The following is a 21,727-nucleotide window of genomic DNA, read 5'->3' as shown; positions in this document are numbered from 1 at the left end:
GCTGGAACATTCATGGGCGCAGTGCAGTGAAATAGCTGTCAGAAGCCTGACTAAAACTAGGGCAAAGTTCACCAAGAAGCCTGAAGAAATGTTTCGACCCGAAACGTTGCCTATTTCCTTCACTCCATAGATGGTGCCTCACCCGCTGAGTTTCTCCAGCATTTTTGTTTACCAAAGTTCACCAAGATTTGCCACTAACTGTTGCTAGAATTGTCTGTGTCTACAAAGGTGGGTGAAGGCAAAATTAAATTTAGTTGCAGGTATTCAAGTATATGTATTGCAACATTCAGATAACTACATGCAGAGAAACAGGAACAAATGTGTAGCAACACTCCTCTGGTTTGAAATAGGTGTAGGTTACTAGACGCCCTCTTCTGGTGGCTGTGGGTTTGTTCTTAAAAGCAAAAAATAATACCCAGAACTCTGCTGTGAACAATTTAAAATCAAAATTACAGGTCTTTATGTTACTAAAAAAATCTTTGGATACTGGTACTCATTATAAAAATGTTGGAAATAGGAACAAATGATTATTTGACTGGACAAGGTAGCTGGTGGTAAAATGACATGTAATGAAACCTGTCGGAATATCTCCAGCCAACATTGAGAGATTATCCAGATAACTGTGTACCAACCCCTATTCTGAAGAGTCAGTGAGCTGAACATGTTAATTGTTTCTCATCTAGAGATGCTGGAAATTTCCATTGCTTGCAATGTTTATCCTGCCTTTTAAAATAGAAGAGTGTCTACAACTTGTGACTGTCAGTTTAATAACAAAGCCAAAATGAGAGCAGGTATGGAAATTAGAAAACAATCATTTGCACATTAGAGACACTGATCATTTCTGTAGTCGAGAAAAGATTCACGTTCTATATTTAAATTTGGTCTGAACCTCTTATCTTGATTATGATCATACATTCAATTAAACATTTATTTATGATGTTGGGACCTTGGAATGTCTTTTATCTGAATTGCAGGGAAGAACTAAACTGAACAGATTTATGGGCCTACCTAGTTTCTTTGTATTTCCTGCATCATGCAATGAATTAGGATGGTGAGTGAGTCAGTCGGAACATAGTCTGCTGCCACCAAGTGGACAACAAAATTAAAACGTACATCATATATTTTTCCAGGATTGAAACACGTCCCTCATATTTTGGTTTGGCAACTTACAACTGTGACTGAGCAGTATGAATATTGATTTCACTAACTTCAAGTAACCCTTGTTTTCCCTCTTTTTCTGTTCCTCCCCCACCCTAGTTCTCTGACTAGTTTCCTCCTGATTAATTTTACTTTGTATACCTCGTTGTCAACTTCCCCTCAGCTAACAATGACCCTTTACATTTCCTTGAACATCGTCTGCTTTGATTTGCCATTCTCACACCTTACCCCGCCATATCTCTAGACTCCCTCTCTCCTGATTCTCAGTCTGAAAAGCGTCTCGACCCAAAATGTCCAGGGACGTGCGGTCAGGGGAGGCAGGGGAGGCAGAGCTCCACCTGTCATACTCCCAATGAAAATAGCTGTTAAGAAAAGTAAAGAAAAATAATAATAAAATAAAATAAATATAAAGATTTTTCCACTGATCTGTGTTATAAATGTGATTTCTATATGTATCTAAACATTTTTTATAGTCAAAATCGCTAAATATGTGCAGCTCCACTGCAAATACAGGGAGAGATGAGAGGTGAGGCAGCGACGAGCTGAGCCTCCCATCTGATTGCGCAACCCCTCAGAAACTGGATGGAGCGCGGGCAATAAGCGCGTGCCTGTTACTATCTCTCTGTATGTCACCAATGTAATATTTGTAAACCCCTTCATTACATGTCCTCGCCTTCCATAGCCCAGGTACCTTATTTCACATATAAATATATTAAATTTAGGCTCGCTGGTCTCGTCATAAAACTGCAATGAAAAAGCACCAGGGGAGGCACCGATCACATCTGCCTCACTGAGGGGGTGTGTCTTAAGCCCAGTGGAGGGAGAGCGAGCGTCAATTACGTAGGTTCAGCCCACGTAATTGATGCTACCTCACTCTCCCTCCACGCTAGCTAGCTGCAGCAGCGGCGGCGCCGCACTGGATTCCACCGCTGGCGGCGCTGACTTTCCAGCCGCGGACGGCGCTGACTGGTAGGTTGATTCGTTGATTTGTATTTGTAGGTTGATTGGCCGATTCCGAGGCACTGGGCCGCTAAGAGCTCCCAATTGGGCCCCGCGCCTTAGGGGGCCCTGCGCTGGAGTAATGTACTCTCAGCTCGGGTAGATCTACCCCGGGTGGAGGGGGGAAAGAGAGTTGAGGGGTGGAGGGGGAAGCAAGGGGTAGATGTGGAAGGGGGTGTGAGGGGGAATGGAGAGGGGGGAGGTGGGTTGTTCCCTCACGGTCTCGGGGCAACGCTCCCGCCCCTCCAGTCGCCTTGCTTAACACGCACAGCCCAAGCTCCACCACTCTCTCCCCGGGGAGACGTGGCGATCAATACAGGGAGGGCCTGGCCACTGATAATAGCTAGTGCCTCCCCAGCCATTGACCTCACCGCACGTCATTGAAAACATCATCCATTCCTTCTCTCCAGATATGCTGCCTGTCCCGCTGAGTTACTCCAGCATTTTTTGTCTGTCTTCTTCAAAACATTTGCCTTTGCTAATTTTAGACAATGAAAGAAAGAATGTCAACAGAAAATGCTTATTTTCGGACCTAGAAAAAGTTGCTTTAGAACTAAACAACATTATTACAAGGGTGTGTAGGAAGGAACTGCAAAAGAGGATCTTTGCTGCAAATGCTGGTTTACTTAACCCGAAACATCATCCATTCCTTTTCTCCAGAGATGCCACCTGTCCTGCAAAGTTATGTTAGCATTTTGTGTCGATTATTACAATTATGTGTTCGGCACGGACTAGAAGGGTCGAGATGGCCTGTTTCCGTGCTGTAATTGTTATATGGTTATATGATGTCAGCTTTCATATTACAGTAAAGCGAAGGGGATATTCCCTCATAACATCAATGAGAAATACCGAAATCTAATTAAATAAGGTTAGTATGCGTTTGAAATGTTTAATCTCTGGAAAGTTATGTTTCTGAACGGTTAAGCCGAAACTGTTAACCTTCATCCATGCTTTCACTTAAAATAAACGGATATTGCAAGACTATTCCCTGTTCAATGGCTTTGCTCTGCTTGAGAGGAGAGTCAACTAGTCCCATGGTGTGAGATGGTGTGAGATGGAATGAAATGTTCCCTCTGGGTTCCAACCTGAGCGCAGGCGCTGTGGGACACGGTGTCATCTGGGTATTGTAGTTTCTCAACGTACGTCAGCCGAATTAAACTACACTTCCCAGACGGCACCGCGTGTTTCCCGCTACCCGGCGGAAGTAGTTGACCGACGGCGGGCGAATCGGCGCAGGGTTCACGGTTCACACTCAGTCCTCCCTCCCCGTTACCGCCGCCATTGTCATTAAACCCGGGGTTTCCATCCGCCCCCCTCCCCCACCCCCCCCTACCCCAGCCATGGCCAAAAACCTGCCGCCTGAAGACCCCAACGTCATCGCCAAGATCGTGGATCATCTGAAGAACCGCGGTCTGTTCGATGAGTTCCGCAGAGACTGCATCGCCGATGTCGACACGAAGGTGAGGGGTGACTGCCCCGCCCGGGCCCACGTTGTTCCCCATCGGGCCGCTCGGCCTGCCCGCACCCGGCGCAGCGATGGTTAACGGGCCTCGGCCTCTGCAACAGGCCTTGAACCGCCCCCAGACCTTCCGAACCTCCACATACCCCGGCCCGGTAACTACACCAGCGCTCTCTGCGCCCTGTCTGCCCTACACCCGCCTCTGCTGCCATCAGACCTTGTAGCATCCCTCGTTTCCTGTTCCCTTTTCACCCCCTCGGTTTGCTTGTAAGGGATGACAGTTAAATGTTTTCTCAGGGGGGAAGGGTGTTTGTAAGTTAATTACCTAAAATTGAAGAATACAATGTTCCATTAGGTGGCTAGCTACCCAAGCAGAACACGAGATGCCTTTCCTCCAGATTGTATGTGGCCTGATTCTGACAAAGGAGGAGACGATCGACTGACGTCTACTACACAGCTACGCCTGCCTCTTTGTCGGGTACGTTGAACAATCCTTGTTCAATACGTACCAGGGTCCCATCCCCGACCTTACATTGACGACTGCTTTGGGGCCACCTCCTGCACCCACACACAACTGACTGACTTCATCCACTTCACCACCAACTTCCATCCGGCACTCCAATACACCTGGACCATTTCTGACACTTCCCTACCATTCCTTGACCTCACCATCTCCATCGCAGGGGACAGACTTCTGACCGACATACACTACAAACCAACTGACTCACATGGCTATCTGGACTACACGTCTTCCCACCCAGCCCCCTGTAAAGACTCCATCCCCTACTCCCAATTCCTCCGCCTACGCCGCATCTGCTCCCAGGATGAGACGTTCCACACCAGGGCATCGGAAATGTCCTCGTTCTTCAGGGAACGGGGATTCCCCTCCGCCACCAAAGATGAGGCTCGCACCAGGGTCTCATCCATACCCCGCAACACTGCTCTCTCTCCCCATCCCCGCACTCGCAACAAGGGCAGAGTCCCCCTAGTCCTCACCTTTCACCCCACCAGCCGGCAAATACAACACATAATCCTCCGCCATTTCCACCACCTCCAACGTGACCCCACCACTCGCCACATCTTCCCATCTCCCCCTATGTCTGCCTTCCGCAAAGACCGCTCCCTCCGCAACTCCCTTGTCGATTCTTCCCTCCCGTACCACCCCCTCCCCGGGCACTTTCCGTTGCAACTGCAAGAAATGCAACACCTGTCCCTTCACCTCCCCCCTCGACTCCATTCAAGGACCCAAGCAGTCGTTCCAGGTGCGACAAAGGTTCACCTGTATCTCCTCCAACCTCATCTACTGCATCCGCTGCTCTAGATGTCAGCTGATTTACATCGGGGAGACTAAGCGGAGGTTGGGCGATCGTTTCTGAACACCTCCGCTCAGTCCGCAATAACCTACCTGAACTCCCGGTGGCTCAGCACTTCAACTCCCCCTCCCATTCCCAATCCGACCTCTCTGTCCTGGGTCTCCTCCATTGCCAGAGTGAGCAACACCGGAAATTGGAGGAACAGCACCTCATATTCCGCCTGGGTTGCTTGCGTCCGGATGGCATGAACGTTGAATTCTCCCAGTTTTGCTAGCCCTTGCTGTCTCCTCCCCTTCCTTAACCCTCGAGCTGTCTCCTCCCATCCCCCCGCCCTCGGGCTCCTCCTCCTCCCTTTTTCCTTCCTTCTCCCCCCCACCCCGCCATCAGTCTGAAGAAGGGTTTTGGCCCGAAACGTCGCCTATTTCCTTCGCTCCATAGATGCTGCTGCACCCGCTGAGTTTCTCCAGCATTTTTGTGTACCTTCCACTACACAGTTGTTTGGTCTACACCGTTTCCCATTATGCCTCTTGCAAAGACGCGTTCCACTACTCTCATTTTCTCCAACTCCGCCGTATCTGCTCCCAAGATGAGGCTTTCCATTCTACGACATCCGGGAGGCCCTCTTTCTTTAGTGAACATGATCCCCCCCCCCCCCCCCCCCCCCATGCTATTGTAAGATGGATCCTTCATCTGTGTCTCCTCTGTCCCATGGTTATGCTCTGCTTGCCCTAAACGAAACAAGAATAGTGTTCCCCTGGTCCTTAACCTTTCACCCTACCAGCTTCCACATACAATACATTATTCTCCTGTATTTCTGCCACCTTCAACGTGGTCCCACCACCAGGCGCATTTTTCTCATCTCCACCTCTTTCTGCCTTCTGCAAAGACTACTCCCTCTGCAACTCCTTGGTTCACTCATCCCTTACCCTGCACCAAACCACCCCTACCCCAGATACATTCCCCTGCAACCTCAGAAGTAACATCTGTCCGTATGCATCCTCTCTCACCTCCATCCAGGGACCCCTGCAGTCCTTCCAGGTGAGACGGAGATTCACGTGCACCTCATGTACTGCATTTGCTGTTCCTGATGTAGCCGCCTTTACATCGGAAAGACCGACTAGGTGACTGTTTCGCTAAACACTTATGCTCAGTCCATCAAGGCCTGCAGGCTCTCCATTTTGTTAACCATTTTAGCTCCTCTTCCCATTTCCGTACTGACCTTTCTGCCTTGGACAACCTCCATTGCGAGAGTGAGGACGCACACAAACTGGATAAACAGCTCCTCTTATTCTACTTGGGGAGTGTTTGTCTCTGGCCTTTGTCCAACCATTTGACAATTATTTTATTTGCCCATTGCCTACCGCTCCCCTCCCCCTTAATTTGCCATGCTCTGTTCTGCCCCCATCGTAGCTTTCTACCTTCCATCACCCTCCATCTTCCCTCACCATCATCAGTCTGTAAAAGGTTCCTGACCCGAAATGTCACCGATCCATGTTCTCCAGAGATGCTGCCTGGAGCTGAGCTACTTTTTTTTAGATCAAGTTTGATTTTTTTTTTGGAAAAATGATTGAGTGAAAAAACAAACTAGAAGCATATCTACAGAGTACAAAATGTCCTCTAAGTCAGTTCATATATTCTTTTCTTGGAATAGAATTCCAAATCTTGCTGGATAATTCCTGTGCTTTCCTCAGTTGTTCTTAAAGATACTTTTTTTATGCACTATTAACAAAGATAAAAATATGCTCTTTGTTTGGGGAAGCCATGTAAAATATCAGGGAAGCAAATTAAATCCTTTTGAAAATAGAGAACTTCACTGGATAAAGACCTTGTGAAATGCTTGAATGTTATGGAAAATAGCTTTGATAAGTAACTTGCATATAGTAAAATTGCCCATGCAAAATATTCATTCCGATGAAACTGAAATGTGAAAACACATATTTGTTCATGTGCTTGGGAATATCAACATGATGTATAACAGGAAACTTAATAACTTCTGATCTGGAATAAGTCATTGTTGGTTCTTATCCTGTTTTTTTTTCCTTTCCCCATCTAATCATCTGTAGGATAGCCTATGACAGAGCGATGGAGCAGAGAATCGGGTCGACTTTGCAAACCAAGCTAACTCGCATAAATCCTACACTAGCACAATTTCTATTTTCCCCGCTTTCCGTACAGTTCCCTCCAGGTTATTTTACCGAATTACCCACTTAAGGCAGTTTACCGTGGCCAATTGGTCTATTAACCTGGACATCTTTAAAAGGTGGGAGGACACAAAGTGCCCAGCACCCTGTGAAAACCCACAAGGTTGGAGAATCTACAAACTATGCCAGGAAGCGTGGAGAGGATTTAGATTGGTTTTCTTTTGTCACCTGGGATGAGGCATGTAAAGGGGAAACGTGTTTGTGCATGAAAGGTGAATGTGTGTATTTTTTGGCTTGATTTCATCCATTTTCTTTTGTAGCCAGCCTATCAGAATCTCAGACAGAGAGTTGATAATTTTGTGTCCAATCACTTGGCTAATCATGAGTGGAATCCAACTCTTAACAAAAATCAGCTGCGTAATGAACTTCGACAAAGGGTCTGTAAGTGAGTACATTAATTAAACTCCATAAAAATGTTCATTTCTTAAGTAAAACGTTATGACCAATCTTGCAATCATAAAATATTACTTATATTACTAGTTATGCTTTTACTCTGGCTCATTAGCAAACTTACAATTATGTGTAATCAACGATACCAAGAAGGCCACCATTGTTCTTCACGGGGGACTGTCGTGAAGAACAATGGAGGACCCGGCGTCGGGGAACTGCCACAAAGAACAATGGAGGACCTGGCGTGGGGAGACTGTTGTGAGGGACAATGGTAGTACAAAGGGGGACCCGGTGTGGAGGAGGAGGGGGGGCACTAATTTAGAAAAGTCTGTGTTTGCTCATTTGTTCTGGTGAAGGCGCTGTCTGTGCACACGGCAGCCAGCCAGCAGTTGCTTGTCTTTTTATTTTTGTTTTCACTTTTTGTGTACCTTGTGTTTTGTGACTTGGCAGACCAATTTTCTTATCGTATCTATGGTTAAATAGCAATAAACCATTTTCTGGGGTAATGGGAAAAATAGATTGGTGTAATTTTGCTAAATTCAAATAATTTAATTTTCAAATTTAACATGCAAATTATCGTGGTTTTTTTTTACAAAACATATTTCTTGCCCATTCAAAAGTAATCTTAAGCATGAAGAACTGGTCATCCGAAATGCTCCTTGTTCCTCCAACATTTTCTTTTTTTGGTTTTTGTAACATTGGATTTTTTTTATTTGCTCCAATATCACACATCACACTAGCATTTTATTTTTTAATTTCCCCACTTTCTTTTCCTGTTGCTACTTAAACTGTTATGCTGCCTCTACATCTTTTTGAGCTTGCTAATTACCTGAAGAAAAGTCAACTTGATGAAAGGAGTGGAGAACATAGATACGTAAAAACTATTAGACCTTTAACAAAAATGTTTTTTTTACTGAATTAAATGTATGTTGCAGCTAGGAGGCTGCAAGGTGATTTGGATAGGCTGGGTGACTGGGCAAATGCATGGCAGATGCAGTATTGAATTGAATTGAATGCCTTTATTGTCATTCAGACCTTATGGTCTGAACGAAATTTCGTGCCTGCAGTCATACATACAATCATACAATAATAACAACAATAAACACAAATTAACACCACCACAGTGAGTCCTCCAAGCACCTCCTCACTTTGGTGGAGGCAAAAATCTTAGGGCTGCAGTCTCTTCCCTCCTCTTCTCCCTCTGCGCTGAGGCGATACCCCACCGAACGATGGTACAAACAGTCCCGCGGCTCACCGAACCCCGCAACGGGCCGGTTCAAACACTGCGGCCCGGGGTGGTCAAAGCTGCCGCCCTCCAGTCCAACGGACGCAGCCGCTGGCCCGCGGCTCAACCCCGGACTCAGGTCATAGCCGCCAGAACGCCGTCCCAGCCACCGGAGCACCGTTCCAGCCCCGAGCCGGATCGCCCTCACGTGAGTGCCGTTCCTCCCTCGAGCTGGGCCACTCCGACGGCAGCTCCGTTCCTCCCTCGGGCTGGGCCACTCTGACGGGAGCGCCATTCCTCCCTCGGGCTGGGCCACTCCGACGGGAGCGCCATTCCTCCCTCGGGCTGGGCCACTCCGACGGGAGCGCCATTCCTCCCTCGGGCTGGGCCACTCCGACGGGAGCGCCGTTCCACCCTCGGGCTGGGCCACTCCGACGGGAGCGCCGTTCCAGCCCCGAGCTGGGCCGCCCTCACGGGAGCGAGCCCAGTGCAAGTCCTGACTGGCTCTGCCTCTGGAGTCTCGAGGCCGCCAGCTCCGCCATCAGGCCTCAGCGCAGACGGAGGCAGAGAAGGGGGATACGATAAAAAAGTCGTATTCCCCCGAAGAGAGAGACAGCAAGCCCCGTTTCAACCCCCCCAACATAAACACAACCTAAAAAACAAAAACTAACTAGACAAAACGAAAAAAAACACCATAAAAAAGTAAAGACAAACGGACTGCAGGCGAGCCACAGCCGTTTACCAGCGCCGCCACTTACGGAAAGTATAATGTGGATAAATGTGAGGTTATCCACTTTGGTGGCAAAAACAGGAAAGTAGACTATTATCTGAATGGTGGCCGATTAGGAAAAGGGGAGATGCAACGAGATCTGGGTGTCATGGTACACCAGTCATTGAAAGTAGGCATGCAGGTGCAGCAGGCAGTGAAGAAAGCGAATGGTATGTTAGCATTCATAGCAAAAGGATTTGAGTATAGGAGCAGGGAGGTTCTACTGCAGTTGTACAGGGTCTTGGTGAGACCACACCTGGAGTATTGCGTACAGTTTTGGTCTCCTAATCTGAGGAAAGACAGTCTTGCCATAGAGGGAGTACAGAGAAGGTTCACCAGACTGATTCCTGGGATGTCAGGACTTTTATATGAAGAAAGACTGGATGGACTCGGCTTGTACTCACTAGAATTTAGAAGATTGAGGGGGGATCTTATAGAAACTTACAAAATTCTTAAGGGGTTTGACAGGCTAGATGCAGGAAGATTGTTCCCGATGTTTGGGAAGTCCAGAACAAGGGGTCACAGTTTAAGGATAAGGGGGAAATCTTTTAGGACTGAGATGAGAAAAACATTTTTCACACAGAGAGTGGTGAATCTCTGGAATTCTCTGCCACAGAAGGTAGTTGAGGCCAGTTCATTGGCTATATTTAAGAGGGAGTTAGATGTGGCCCTTGTGGCTAAAGGGATCAGGGGGTATGGAGAGAAGGCAGGTACAGGATACTGAGTTGGATGATCAGCCATGATCATATTGAATGGCGGTGCAGGCTCGAAGGGCCGAATGGCCTACTCCTGCACCTAATTTCTATGTTTCTATGTCTATGTTTTCTTTCTATAGAATGTTATGCCTTTAGTCAACTTTGTCTGGTTAACAGGTTGTGTATGGAAATATTTCACATTCCACGTACTTTTGACTAACATCAAATTTTCTCCCCTTTCATGATGAAAGAGAAACTGTTTATTTTTCATCGGGTTTCAGAGTATAAATTTAAACTGGACAATTCCATTTACGAACTCGTACCCTAAACCTCTGCAAAAACTGAAAACTTTATTCACAAAATTCACTTTATTACATTCATTTCTATTTTATATAACAGCTTTTGGTACAGTGGATCTCCAGTAGTAAACTACTGCTCAATAGTTAGACAGGTGATTGCTTTTAGTTTCCAATACGCTTTTACTGTGGGTTCATTTTTGCCAAACTATTCACAGTTACACGAAGTTCTAGTAACAATGGTCTCAGTTCTGTATTTTGAGTGAAATAGAAATGTTGGGCATTGTCATTTGAGACATGGAAATATTATCCCTATTGCAAATGAAAAAGTAATGAACGAAGTTTATTTGATAAATATACTAAATTATTATGTTTGCATCTCCCAGATCAGGAATGTTGGAATCTGGTGTGGACAGAATTATTTCTCAGGTCGTGGATCCGAAGCTGTATCACATATTCAAACCGCAGATAGAGAAGGCAGTTCATGAATTTATGGCCACAGAAATGAATGAGGAAGCTGTACCAAATCCACCACAGGAACCTGAAAAACAGGAGCTATCTGCTCCAGCTTCAGGTACACCCTGAGGTCTTGTATCATCTTTTTACTTTTCTATTTCTGCATTCATTTATTGCTTTGATTTCATAATGCCTCACTTTTACACTGTAAAATCATTATAAACCATTTAAAAAGTGCACTTAATATTTGAATACAATGAGCAGTTTTTTCTATTTGAGTTCATCCAAAACAAGGGGACATGTAATTCTGACATGTGGTCTGGCTTTATTACATAAATTATTCTGTGCGGTGTATTGCATTAGTGGAGGCCATTTAACTTGTGTCCACTTCACGTTCCCAGTGTTCCATCAATTAAATTCAGTCGGGTACAAATTATGGTGTAATGCATTCAATTGCAGACAGTAGAAGAGCATGTGCCAATGGAACATCTATCCACTAAACATTTCTCTTTGAACATCTTTATTAACCCGGTGGTAGACACAAAATGCTGGAGTAACTCAGCGGGACAGGCAGCGTCTCTGGAAAGAAGGAATGGCTTATTAACCCTGTGTTATTGTTAATTGGTACCAAACCAGGGGTAGGTTCATCGATTTCTCTCTGTTTAATCTCCTTCATCCAGTAAACGTGATTCCTTTTTTTGTCCAACAAGTTTGGTTGGATGTAGGTATATAATCCTTTGTTAAAATCATTTCCACCATGCCACAACATGTATTTGTCATTCCTTATGACATTGTTAACATAGAACGATGCAGTACAGGAACAGCTCTGTTGTCCCACAATGTTTCTGCTAAAAATAACACCGTTAAATTAATCTATTCTGTCGTGTGATCTATATCCACCATTATCTGCATATCCATGTGCCTATCCCAAAGCCTCTTCGGGTTGGGAGATTGCAACCTTCACGTGGTCCGCCCTGTTTCGACAAATGCAATCAACCCGGTGTGCACAATCAAATAAGATCAAATAGAACAAGTTGTCCAACAACTTTATGCTGTGCACGCCATACGCAAGAAGAAGAAGAAGAAAGACTCTTAAATGCCACTATTGTATGCCTCAACCACCGCCCTCTAGTCTTTGACATTTCCACCCTGGGGTGAAAGATTCTGACTGTCCACCCTATATATGCCTATTAGGTTATATTCATTTATTTATTTGCCTTTTATTCACTATCTTATAAATGCTACGTTCATTCAGAACAAGGTTTTTTATTTAGGTTTTTACTATTTTCCCTCGTCTGCCTCTAGTTGGAGATGTATGCCTTGCTGTGTGTGTATAGCCTGTTGCTTACAGGTGATTTGTGGTTACATTTGCTATGCACATCTTGATTAATCTGAATGTAAGAAATTTTACTAGCTTCTACATGAGTTTGTTAAAATATAGTTCACTTAAAATCTGTCTGCACGTTTAGCTTTGATTTCTGTTTTGTCTTACAGGTAACACTTCAAATGCTTTAGCACCAGCATGACTGAACATTTTCTACCTACAACAGTAACTGCACAATCAGTCGAGAATATATTTTGACTATGGGACAAAGTTGCTTATCTAGGATTAATCAAGACATGTTGTTTATAGTTTACATTAACATTGCTGAATGCTTTTTATGAAATAAGAACTGAGCAATGAAGAAAGTGTAATTTGATGGATCTCAATTTGGAGATTCTGTAAGAACAGATGCTGAGACAATTTTCAATGCCTGAAATTTTGAAGAGAAATTAAGACAATTAGAGTAAATGAAGAAAAAGCTCTGGAAGAATTCTGGCTTCCATTGAAGGAGGACCTGTACTGAAGATTTAAAAAAAAAAAATTTTTTTTTAAAAAAGAAGAGTAATACCCAACTGCCCAAAAGGTAGTTCCTGTTTCTAAGAGCATATTGTGCATGTAATCCTTTAATTGTGTTCTATTATACCAAACACAACAAGACTTTTTTTAATGGGTTCAAACAATGCTGTAAATAAAAACATCTGTGGTTTTATTGTCATCTTTAAAACATTTTGTGCTTGTTTTGAGGTACCAATTTGTAGACACTAATTTTCAGTCATTTAATATCTGCAATATAAATCCAAAAGGGTTGATCCTGCATAAGACGTTCAGGTGAAAGTTGCTTTTGACTGTCTGTATTTAAAGATACTATCTTTGAAGGATTGATGCAGCTGAGTTTCTAACATCACTTGTATTTTAGTTCATTAAATGTTGAAAAGTAGTTGGGTCCTCGGCTGCATGGTCGCCCAGCATTATATAGGGAGTTTTTCCTGTGTTTCTCATTTTCACAAAAATCTTCCATTGTGGATAAAGTAGAAGATGTTCTATTATTTCAAGTGACACACTTTCTGCCTATTTGGTCCTATTCAGAAATGTCTTGGTTTTTAGAGGTTAATCAAAGGGGGGGACTATCATTGCATATTTTGAGACAACTCATCACTGTATACCTGATTTCTGGTGGTGAAGGAGCATTGCGAGATGTTTCTCTAATTTCTCATTCTACACTGTAGTAAAAATACAGCTATTCTGTGACCGAGCTTATGTTGGTACGCACTTGTTCAGAATGATTATGCCTGGAAATTTAAGTTTTTAAATTACACTATCCCTCCCAATGCCAGCCAGTTATGAGATTGCACAACTATGCATGCTTTTGTTTACATTGATATGTGTATAATATTCCAAAATAAAGTCCACAATCTGCTCGATAGACAAGGACTGATGGCTCACATCCATAAATCAGTCTTGTGGCAGTTGGGCATACAATTGTACACTATGATTATAATGTTCCACTATTCCACAAAACAGAACTCGAAGCCACTATGAGATATTGGAGATAAGACTATTATACACCCTTGTCATTTTTATTTACGCACTCATTTATTTCCAGCTCCAATAATGGCATTTGAATTAGCTCTCTGACTTAACACAACTAAATTTGGATTTGACAATTTTTGTCAATTTAGAATTCTGACATGAGGACAAGTTAACAAAAGCATTTCAAGTTTGATTTCTTATCTATGGTAACTTGAATCTTCTTCAGGATGGGGCATGCCAATTACCTTCAAAGCTTCCAAGGTTTATTTTGGTAGGGTTTGTGCTCCAGGCATTTACAAGAATGCTTACATTAAAAATGAATGAAAATGGACTATGTTGTTTCATTTTTTAGACCAATTAGAACTATTTGCTTTCATGGTCACACATTTTCCATTCGCCAGTAAAAGCTATCCTGATGTGATTTGTGTAAAGCGCAGTTATATATTGGAGTAGATTAAAAAGTCTTGAGTTATTTTTTAAAATGTGATTCTTTGTTTTGGTTTGTATTGCAGGATAATTTTGAAGATTAATCTTGAAAACCTCCCTAGACAGAACAGTTCCCTCCCCCTACCCACCCCCTTCCAAAGGTAATGAAATGTATGTTCACATATTTTCTGAGAATTCTACACGTTCAATACAATACAATCAGTTTTATTCGTCACATTAAACAATACTATCTGATTTCTTCAGAAAATAACCATCTGAAGAAGGTGTGAATGACCATGTTTTGGCTGTTGTACCTTTTTTGTTTTGGCAGATTTTGGTTTGAATTTCAGAAAATATTTTCCCTTTATAAAAAATTTAAAAAAGTAATGTGTGCTCTGGTGGAACATTAAGTGAAATGTAGGATTCAATATTTTGCTCTTTTATGTTGGGTGTCTGATTTCAGGTGACTGGAATTTGAAGTCAATATTTGAAATGTTCAATATTTCAGTATTGACTTGGAAAGATAATGACTAAAAATAAGCACAGTTATTTAAAATAGCTTTCCTAATAATTAATGAAGGGATTGGGTTTAGTTCAATACTAAACCGTAAAAGAGCACAGCTATTTCTTGTCTTGTGGCTTGCATATTTGGCGGCTTTATCGTACAAAATAACCACACGTTGGTAATAGCAACTCGGGCTGAAACATAAGAATGGTTATGGCCAGTAACATAAAACTTGTGGACAGCCTAAATATGTGACATTCATTGTGTGCATTTTGTTTTGTAGCATTCCATATTTTGTTAATCACATAATTTGAGAAGTTAATTTATTTTCAGACACAGGTCTTGATTTCTCTGAACACCAGAACTTCTGATGTGAAATAGGCTATGGGAGAGTAAAATCTTAAATTGTCTGGGTCTTTTCACATTTTTTTCAATGTGTATTTGATTCATGGCCAATTTATAATTTGTGCCATTTTATGTCATATTCTTAATGATGAAGAGATCATTTTCATCAAACTCTGGATTATTTGAATTTAAAAAAAGTATTCCACTGTGACTAGGTTAGATACATTTTAGTGCTAGTGCGTCCAAGAATTTGTTGAATCACTGGATCACCAAGATTATAGTGAATACTGTAGTACTTTTGTTACGGGAAATCATAAGTATCATTTCATCCAGATTAAGGTCAACAGGGTACATTTTATAGAAGTTACAAATGAAGCTGAATTATGATCAAACTGTAGGGCTGGTCCCCTGTAAATGCATGGTTACACAGCTTTGTTGTTAAGAGTGCACAGACTCTTAAACTACCATTTATTCTGGCATATAGTAGTTATGGTTACATTATAACGCAAATTAAATTGGATCAAGTTGACCTACATGATTTTGTTGCTAATTTTACAAATGGTCTTTTAATGCCCTTGTGACTTTGCTGCAATAGCTTACCTCTGTAAATTCTCTGCATTTAGCTGCTAAAACTGTTAAAAGCCATGTTTCTGACTGAGTTCACTTCACTCTAGGTAGGGTTCAACTGAAATCTAGATTCACTGTTTCCTACGGGTAGTAGAATTTAGAAATGTCAGTGTGGTAACTTTGAAAGGAGTTGATGCACAGAATTTATTACAAAATCTCTACTACTTTACTCTTTAGTCAAAATTTCTTTCCTTAACTTGTGGCTAAAATAATCTAGTATTGACACTGAAATGGAGTACTGTGAAATTCAATTGTCTTATTTAAAAAAAATAAACCTAATCAACAATCTATTGTGCAAAAGATACCAAAATGTGATGTTTGTTTATTGTTATACTTTAAGAGCGCAAATATATCTTTTTGGTAATTTCAATAAAATTGAGCAATGTAAAAAAAAAATCATTTGTACCAAATAAAAGTTTACAGAAAGTTGAGAATTGTGTGTTCTTGTTAATTATATACAACATACTGGTAATTTCTAAAAGAAGCCTTAAGCGTAGATCATATCTGTTAGCTGTTGCTTTCTACCTGTACCAAGAGTTTTAAAAAAATAGACTCTGGAAATGGTGGTTTGGTGATTAAATGAACACACCAGTGCCTAGTCTAATGTCCTGAAAATAAAAGTTCAAATCTCATTTTGAATTTCAGTTTGATTAATTATATTTTAACAATTTGGCTAGTTTCAATAATCGTGACCATGAAACTAAATTATTGTTCAAAAGCTGGTTCACTGATGTAGGAATGAAGCTGCATCAGCACTGCCTTTATATAAAACTATCCTGCAGCAATGTGATTGCTTAAAACTGCTGCAAATAGCCAGGCAAACTGTATGACTACTATTTTAATGAGGGAAGAAGGCGATGTGCCACCACCACCTCCAGGGTAATCAGGGGATGGGTAATAAATGGAAGTCTTGAGACTAAAGCTTGCATCCTATCATTACTTGCATTTCACATTGAATCTGGACATGGTGAGCGCCCCATTGTAAGACAAGCAACGTATTAACGCAGCACCTAGTGTTGCTTTGGGATGTCTAAATTCCAATAAATTGGACCATTTGGCATGTCGGAAATCTAATCAAGGCGTAAGAAAATAAATAAAAATATAAGATTTCCAGTTTTCCTCTGCGTGTTAGATAAATATAATTCCAGTTTTCATTCTTGACAATTCTAACCATTGGAGTATACCATAAGTACAATTTAATATGCTGTATGAAATATGAAAGTATTGTCATTTTTATTTTAGCAATTCTCTAAAATTACTCAATTGTCCAATTTATCATGCAAAACCGCCTCTTCCATAGACCTTATAGACAATTCACACTACTTCTGGAAAGCACATCAGTCTAAAGAAGGGTCTCGACCCGAAATGCCGCCAATTCCTTCTCTCCATAGATGCTGCCTCATCCGCTGAGTTTCTCCAGCATTTTGTGTCACGATCCACATCTCTGAGTTTTTTTTTCATCTCTAGCCTTTGTCCAACTATCTGAAAACTAACCCCCCCCCTCCCTCGCCTATGCTTACCTGCCCTACTTTGTCTAGACTCTCATCTCTTTTAGCTCTTTCTATTCACCCCCCTCCCACCACCACCAATCAGTCTGAAGAAGGGGCCTGACCCGGATAGTCAGCTATTCATGTTCTCCAGGGATGCTGCCTGACCGCTGAGTTACTCTTTGTGATTTTTTTTTTCCAAAGGTGAAAGATGTATTCTCTTCCCCCCCCCCCTGCCCCCATCAGCAAAGTTTTTGACTCTGGTGCATGTTAATAATAATAATAAAATAGCTGGTTTATCATTTACTACTCCCTCCCAGATTGATAACCCCCAACCCTGAATTACCGCACCCTGACCTCCAACCATTTTTCCATGCCTTGGTCTGACTTAAGGTGAATCTCCACCCAATACCTCCCATTTATGGTTTTAAATGGAAAAATCGTATTGTTTGGAGGCCTTTACTGTTTATTAACCAATTTGGTATCTGTTACTAAAATGTTTTGAAATAGCTGTTTACTTTTACCAAATTATTATTTTCCAAAATATTATTGGAACAGGAGAGGCATATTAAAATGAATTGCAAGAGAAAGGAGAGAGCCTTTGGAAAAATCTGAAGAAACAATAGCTGCTCATTGTAGATCAATTGCTTGTAAAAGAATATTTTATCTCAGTGGATTCCTTGGTCACAAATTTGTGCTTTTGGGACATAGATATTTTAAATGTATTTAATTCCACAGTTGGTTAGTCATTGGATGACTGACTTCAAATGCTTGGCTATATGAAAGTCATAATAATCAAATGATTCATAGTTCGAGTACTAAAAACCCATTGTTATCCATGTTAAGTTTTTCACTTTTTTAGTTTAGTTCAGAGATACAGCGTGAAAACAGGCTCTTCGGCCCACCGAGTCTATGCCGAACAGCGATCCCCGCGCATCAACTATCCTACACACTAGGGACAATTTATAATTACACCAAGCTAATTAACCTACAAACTTGTACGTCTTTGGAGTGTGGGAGGAAACCAGAAATTCCAGAGAAAATCAATGCAAGTCATGGGGAGAATGTACAAACTCAACAGACAGCACTCGTGGAATTTGGAAAGAAGGCTCTGTTAATCAAAAGCTTACACACAAAAAAGACACTTAATGAAATAAGTAGCACCCATTGTATCCCTTTGATGACATCCCAACATGTTTTATAGCCAATGCCAGACTTCTGACGTGTAATAAGCAATTTGCCAGCCAATTTTAATGTAGCCACATTGCCAACTTAATGTAACAAAAAGTTGGTGGGGCCATATACTCTGATTGAGAACTATAGATTGAATAAATGTTAGTAAGATAAGTGTGGATAATACCCCTACTTTTTTAAATATGGTGTCATGGGACTAAGTGGGTCCACCAGATATAACATGGTTTTATATTTCATCTAAAACATGACACCTCTGACATTGTGGCATTTCTTCAGTATTGCACTGGTTAACAGGTTAGAACTGCTGGAGGATATTTGGAAGTCATCTTGTTTGACTTGTAATGACTCATTGATTTGGAAAAGGATGATGTGTACATAATTTTGCATTACATAAACGTTGCCTGTACTGGTTTGAATTAAATGAGTGTGATCTCAATGGCTGAGTTAGTGTGGAATTAAACAGCTTACGATTCATATCTAGCCACTAAGGGTTCCATTGAAGAGATAGAAAAAACATGTGCTAAATGCCCATATGTCTGGTATGGTCATAATGGGACACGTTGTTATGCCTCCCAAGTTACTTAATTATAGAAGTAGACATGGAGCAATGAAGAACAAATCCCACAATGGTATGATGCTTAGCCAGCTGACAGGAATGACTGATGCATCTGACGTTTACAAGATAATATACCCCAACCCTGAATTTACTTTGTGCATCTTGGCATATGCATTAGTGGTAGATATGTGAAATGGATCTCATGTTTGAGGAGAATTGAAGCCATTTTTTGAAAAAAGAAAGTCAGTATAGATGTGTTGAAGGCTAATTACGTTTTATTAAGCTGAGAGATTTTGTTGATAAAGCAGTGAAGATCATTGATGATTTGGATACTGTTGATTTGCATTTTAACTTTCAACTTTTAACAAAGTGCCACTTAATAAAGTTGTTAACAATAGCATTTAATCCTAGTGGATTTAAGGGTCTGTGGAAGCATGACACGGAAAGCAGAAGACAATTGTTTTTCACCCTGGATCGAAGATTGCAGTATTGGGACCACTGTTATACATTAGGGATGTGAATTTGGGAACAACGGGTTTAATTTCAAATTTGCAAGCTTGAATGAAGAAGATAGTAACAGACTTAAGGAACACAGACTGGTAAAATAGGCAATATAGGGCAGATGAAATTTCATGTAGAAAAACATAAAGTTAAATATTTTGGTTGGTAATGTGAGGCAATATGAACTGATTAGCTGAATGTTAAATGAGTTGTGTACAAAATTCTTGAAAGGTGGCAAAATTGTAACGCATTTTTTGCTTGTGAAATAGAATTCATAAGCAAGGAATTACAATAAACCTCTGTAAAGTGCTGATCAGCCCTCAGCTAGAACATTGGACATCAAGATTGGACCAGATGGACACCAAGGCCTTGGGGGGGGGGGGGGGCAGGAGAAATGTAATTAAATTGCACTAGGAATGGGTGACCAATTCTTCAATGATGCTGACATAGTTTCTCTGGATAGGTACGGTTAAAATAAAACTTGGGTGTATTATTCAGAATAGGCAATGTTTTGGAAATAAAGAATAAACTGTTTCCAGTGGCAGAAGTGTCAGTAACCAGAGGACACAGATTTAGGTTGATTAACAAAAGAACCAAAGGAGACAGGAAACATTTTTAATTGGCTAATAATTTGGTGTGGACTGCACTGCCTAACGAATGATGCAACCTCCTTTAGTAGCAAACTTCAAAATATAATTGGATAATTACCAGAAGTGTATACAAGTCAATGGGAGAGGATTGGGAGAATAAGATTAACTGGATCACCCCCATCATAAAGGTAGACACAATATACCAATGTCTTCTTTCTGTTCTATGTAAAACTAGCTTTTGAAATGATCTGAATGCTCAGCAAATTATTCAAGTGTAATTTCTCTTGAATTTCCATTCATTGTGCGCAATATTGTCCTTAATGAAAAATGTTCTTGGCAGAGTTTGCAGCCCACAAGAAGATTTTTCAAGTCCTAAAAATGTATTATGCAATATGCTAATTATTTCCTTTCATTAAATTAATAATGTCCAAGAATGCAGCAAGAAATTAAAAATTGAGCACATGTGATGCATTCTGTTTTAATACTTGGTTTTGCGTGATTATGGAGGTATTTAATGGAAGTACACTAATCAATCTTATTGCGGCCTTTACATTACCATTTAACCCTTTCCCCACACATCTGTTCTCTCAGTGTTAATGCTGATTCCTATGTATGCATTTTGAATGTGAAGGGGAGGTTCACAAGGTCGAAAACAACAACAAAAAATCTTGTACTCCACAGCCAATGGAAGTTTCCTGTGTCAAGTCCTTTCGCAATATTATCTCAATAAGTCTATGTACTGTTCTTCTAAACTCCACAGAATGTAGACTTGCTGTACTCGAGCTTTCCTCATGGAAGAATCCCTCCATGCTAGAAATGTGAATAGTGTGACTTGTGCTTGCTCTAAAGCAACTTTTCTCCTCCGTCGGTATGGAGACACAACAGTCCACAATGCCCCTGATATCATGGCCTTATCAGGGCTCTCGCTTAACTTTTTTTCCCTGTTGCCAGCCGGGCAACCTTGGCAGCTTTTTAGGTTGCCAAATGACATTTTAGGTGGTCATTTAAGATGGCTTGCATGACGCGTGCTCGGACGAAGTGCGCAGTTACCAGTCGGAATTATGCATTCACATATTATTTCTGCTTCAAATAAGGTCACAAACTAACATATTCACCAATCAAGACATGATATATACCACAATGACATGCAGCAGAATTATAATACGGTATCTCAACTCTTTTTACACATTGCAATTAATGCAATTTTTATTATTTCTTTCCACTTCCAAACAAAAATGTGGTTGGATTATTCAGCGTATGATCAACCTGTGTCAATAAATCCTGGACCTTGATAACATATATGCTTAACCATGCACACTACAAGCATGTTTTCTGTGAAGGACCGAACATTATCATGACATGGCCATAGCATGGGTCGTTATTGCTATTGGTACAGAAACACTCCCGCTTCCCACATAATTTATCCACAACAAAATATACAGGTTGCAAGGAATTTTCTAAAGGCATTTTATGATAATAGCTGACAAAACTGACTATACCCATCTGACATTACACTAACTAACAAGAGATGGCCAAAGGACATAAATGCAGCAAATGTTTGGTGATATATTTAAAGGTGTCAAGACGCCACATTACCAGACATTCGGATTAGATGTATGTGGCAATGAAGATACCCAGTTTGTAAGCACCATTTAAAAAAAAATTGTTGATAAACGCTTTT

At 41.3% G+C, this 21,727-nt stretch overlaps 1 protein-coding gene across 1 annotated transcript; it reads left to right on the top strand.

Annotated features, from left to right (window-relative positions):
• The first annotated feature begins 3,406 nt into the window (after nucleotides 1–3,406).
• bod1 (biorientation of chromosomes in cell division 1) lies at nucleotides 3,407–16,149 on the top strand. Its single transcript, XM_033029643.1, has 5 exons — nucleotides 3,407–3,617; nucleotides 7,391–7,515; nucleotides 10,892–11,079; nucleotides 12,456–12,868; nucleotides 14,328–16,149. Exons 1-4 carry the CDS (start codon nucleotides 3,498–3,500, stop codon nucleotides 12,485–12,487), a joined length of 465 nt encoding a protein of 154 aa, XP_032885534.1. The 5' UTR covers nucleotides 3,407–3,497; the 3' UTR covers nucleotides 12,488–12,868; nucleotides 14,328–16,149.
• Nucleotides 16,150–21,727: the final 5,578 nt, after the last annotated feature.

Source organism: Amblyraja radiata, chromosome 11 (genome assembly GCF_010909765.2).
Source record: "Amblyraja radiata isolate CabotCenter1 chromosome 11, sAmbRad1.1.pri, whole genome shotgun sequence".
Classification (NCBI taxonomy): domain Eukaryota; kingdom Metazoa; phylum Chordata; class Chondrichthyes; order Rajiformes; family Rajidae; genus Amblyraja; species Amblyraja radiata.
This window is presented reverse-complemented; position numbering and strand designations above follow the sequence as displayed.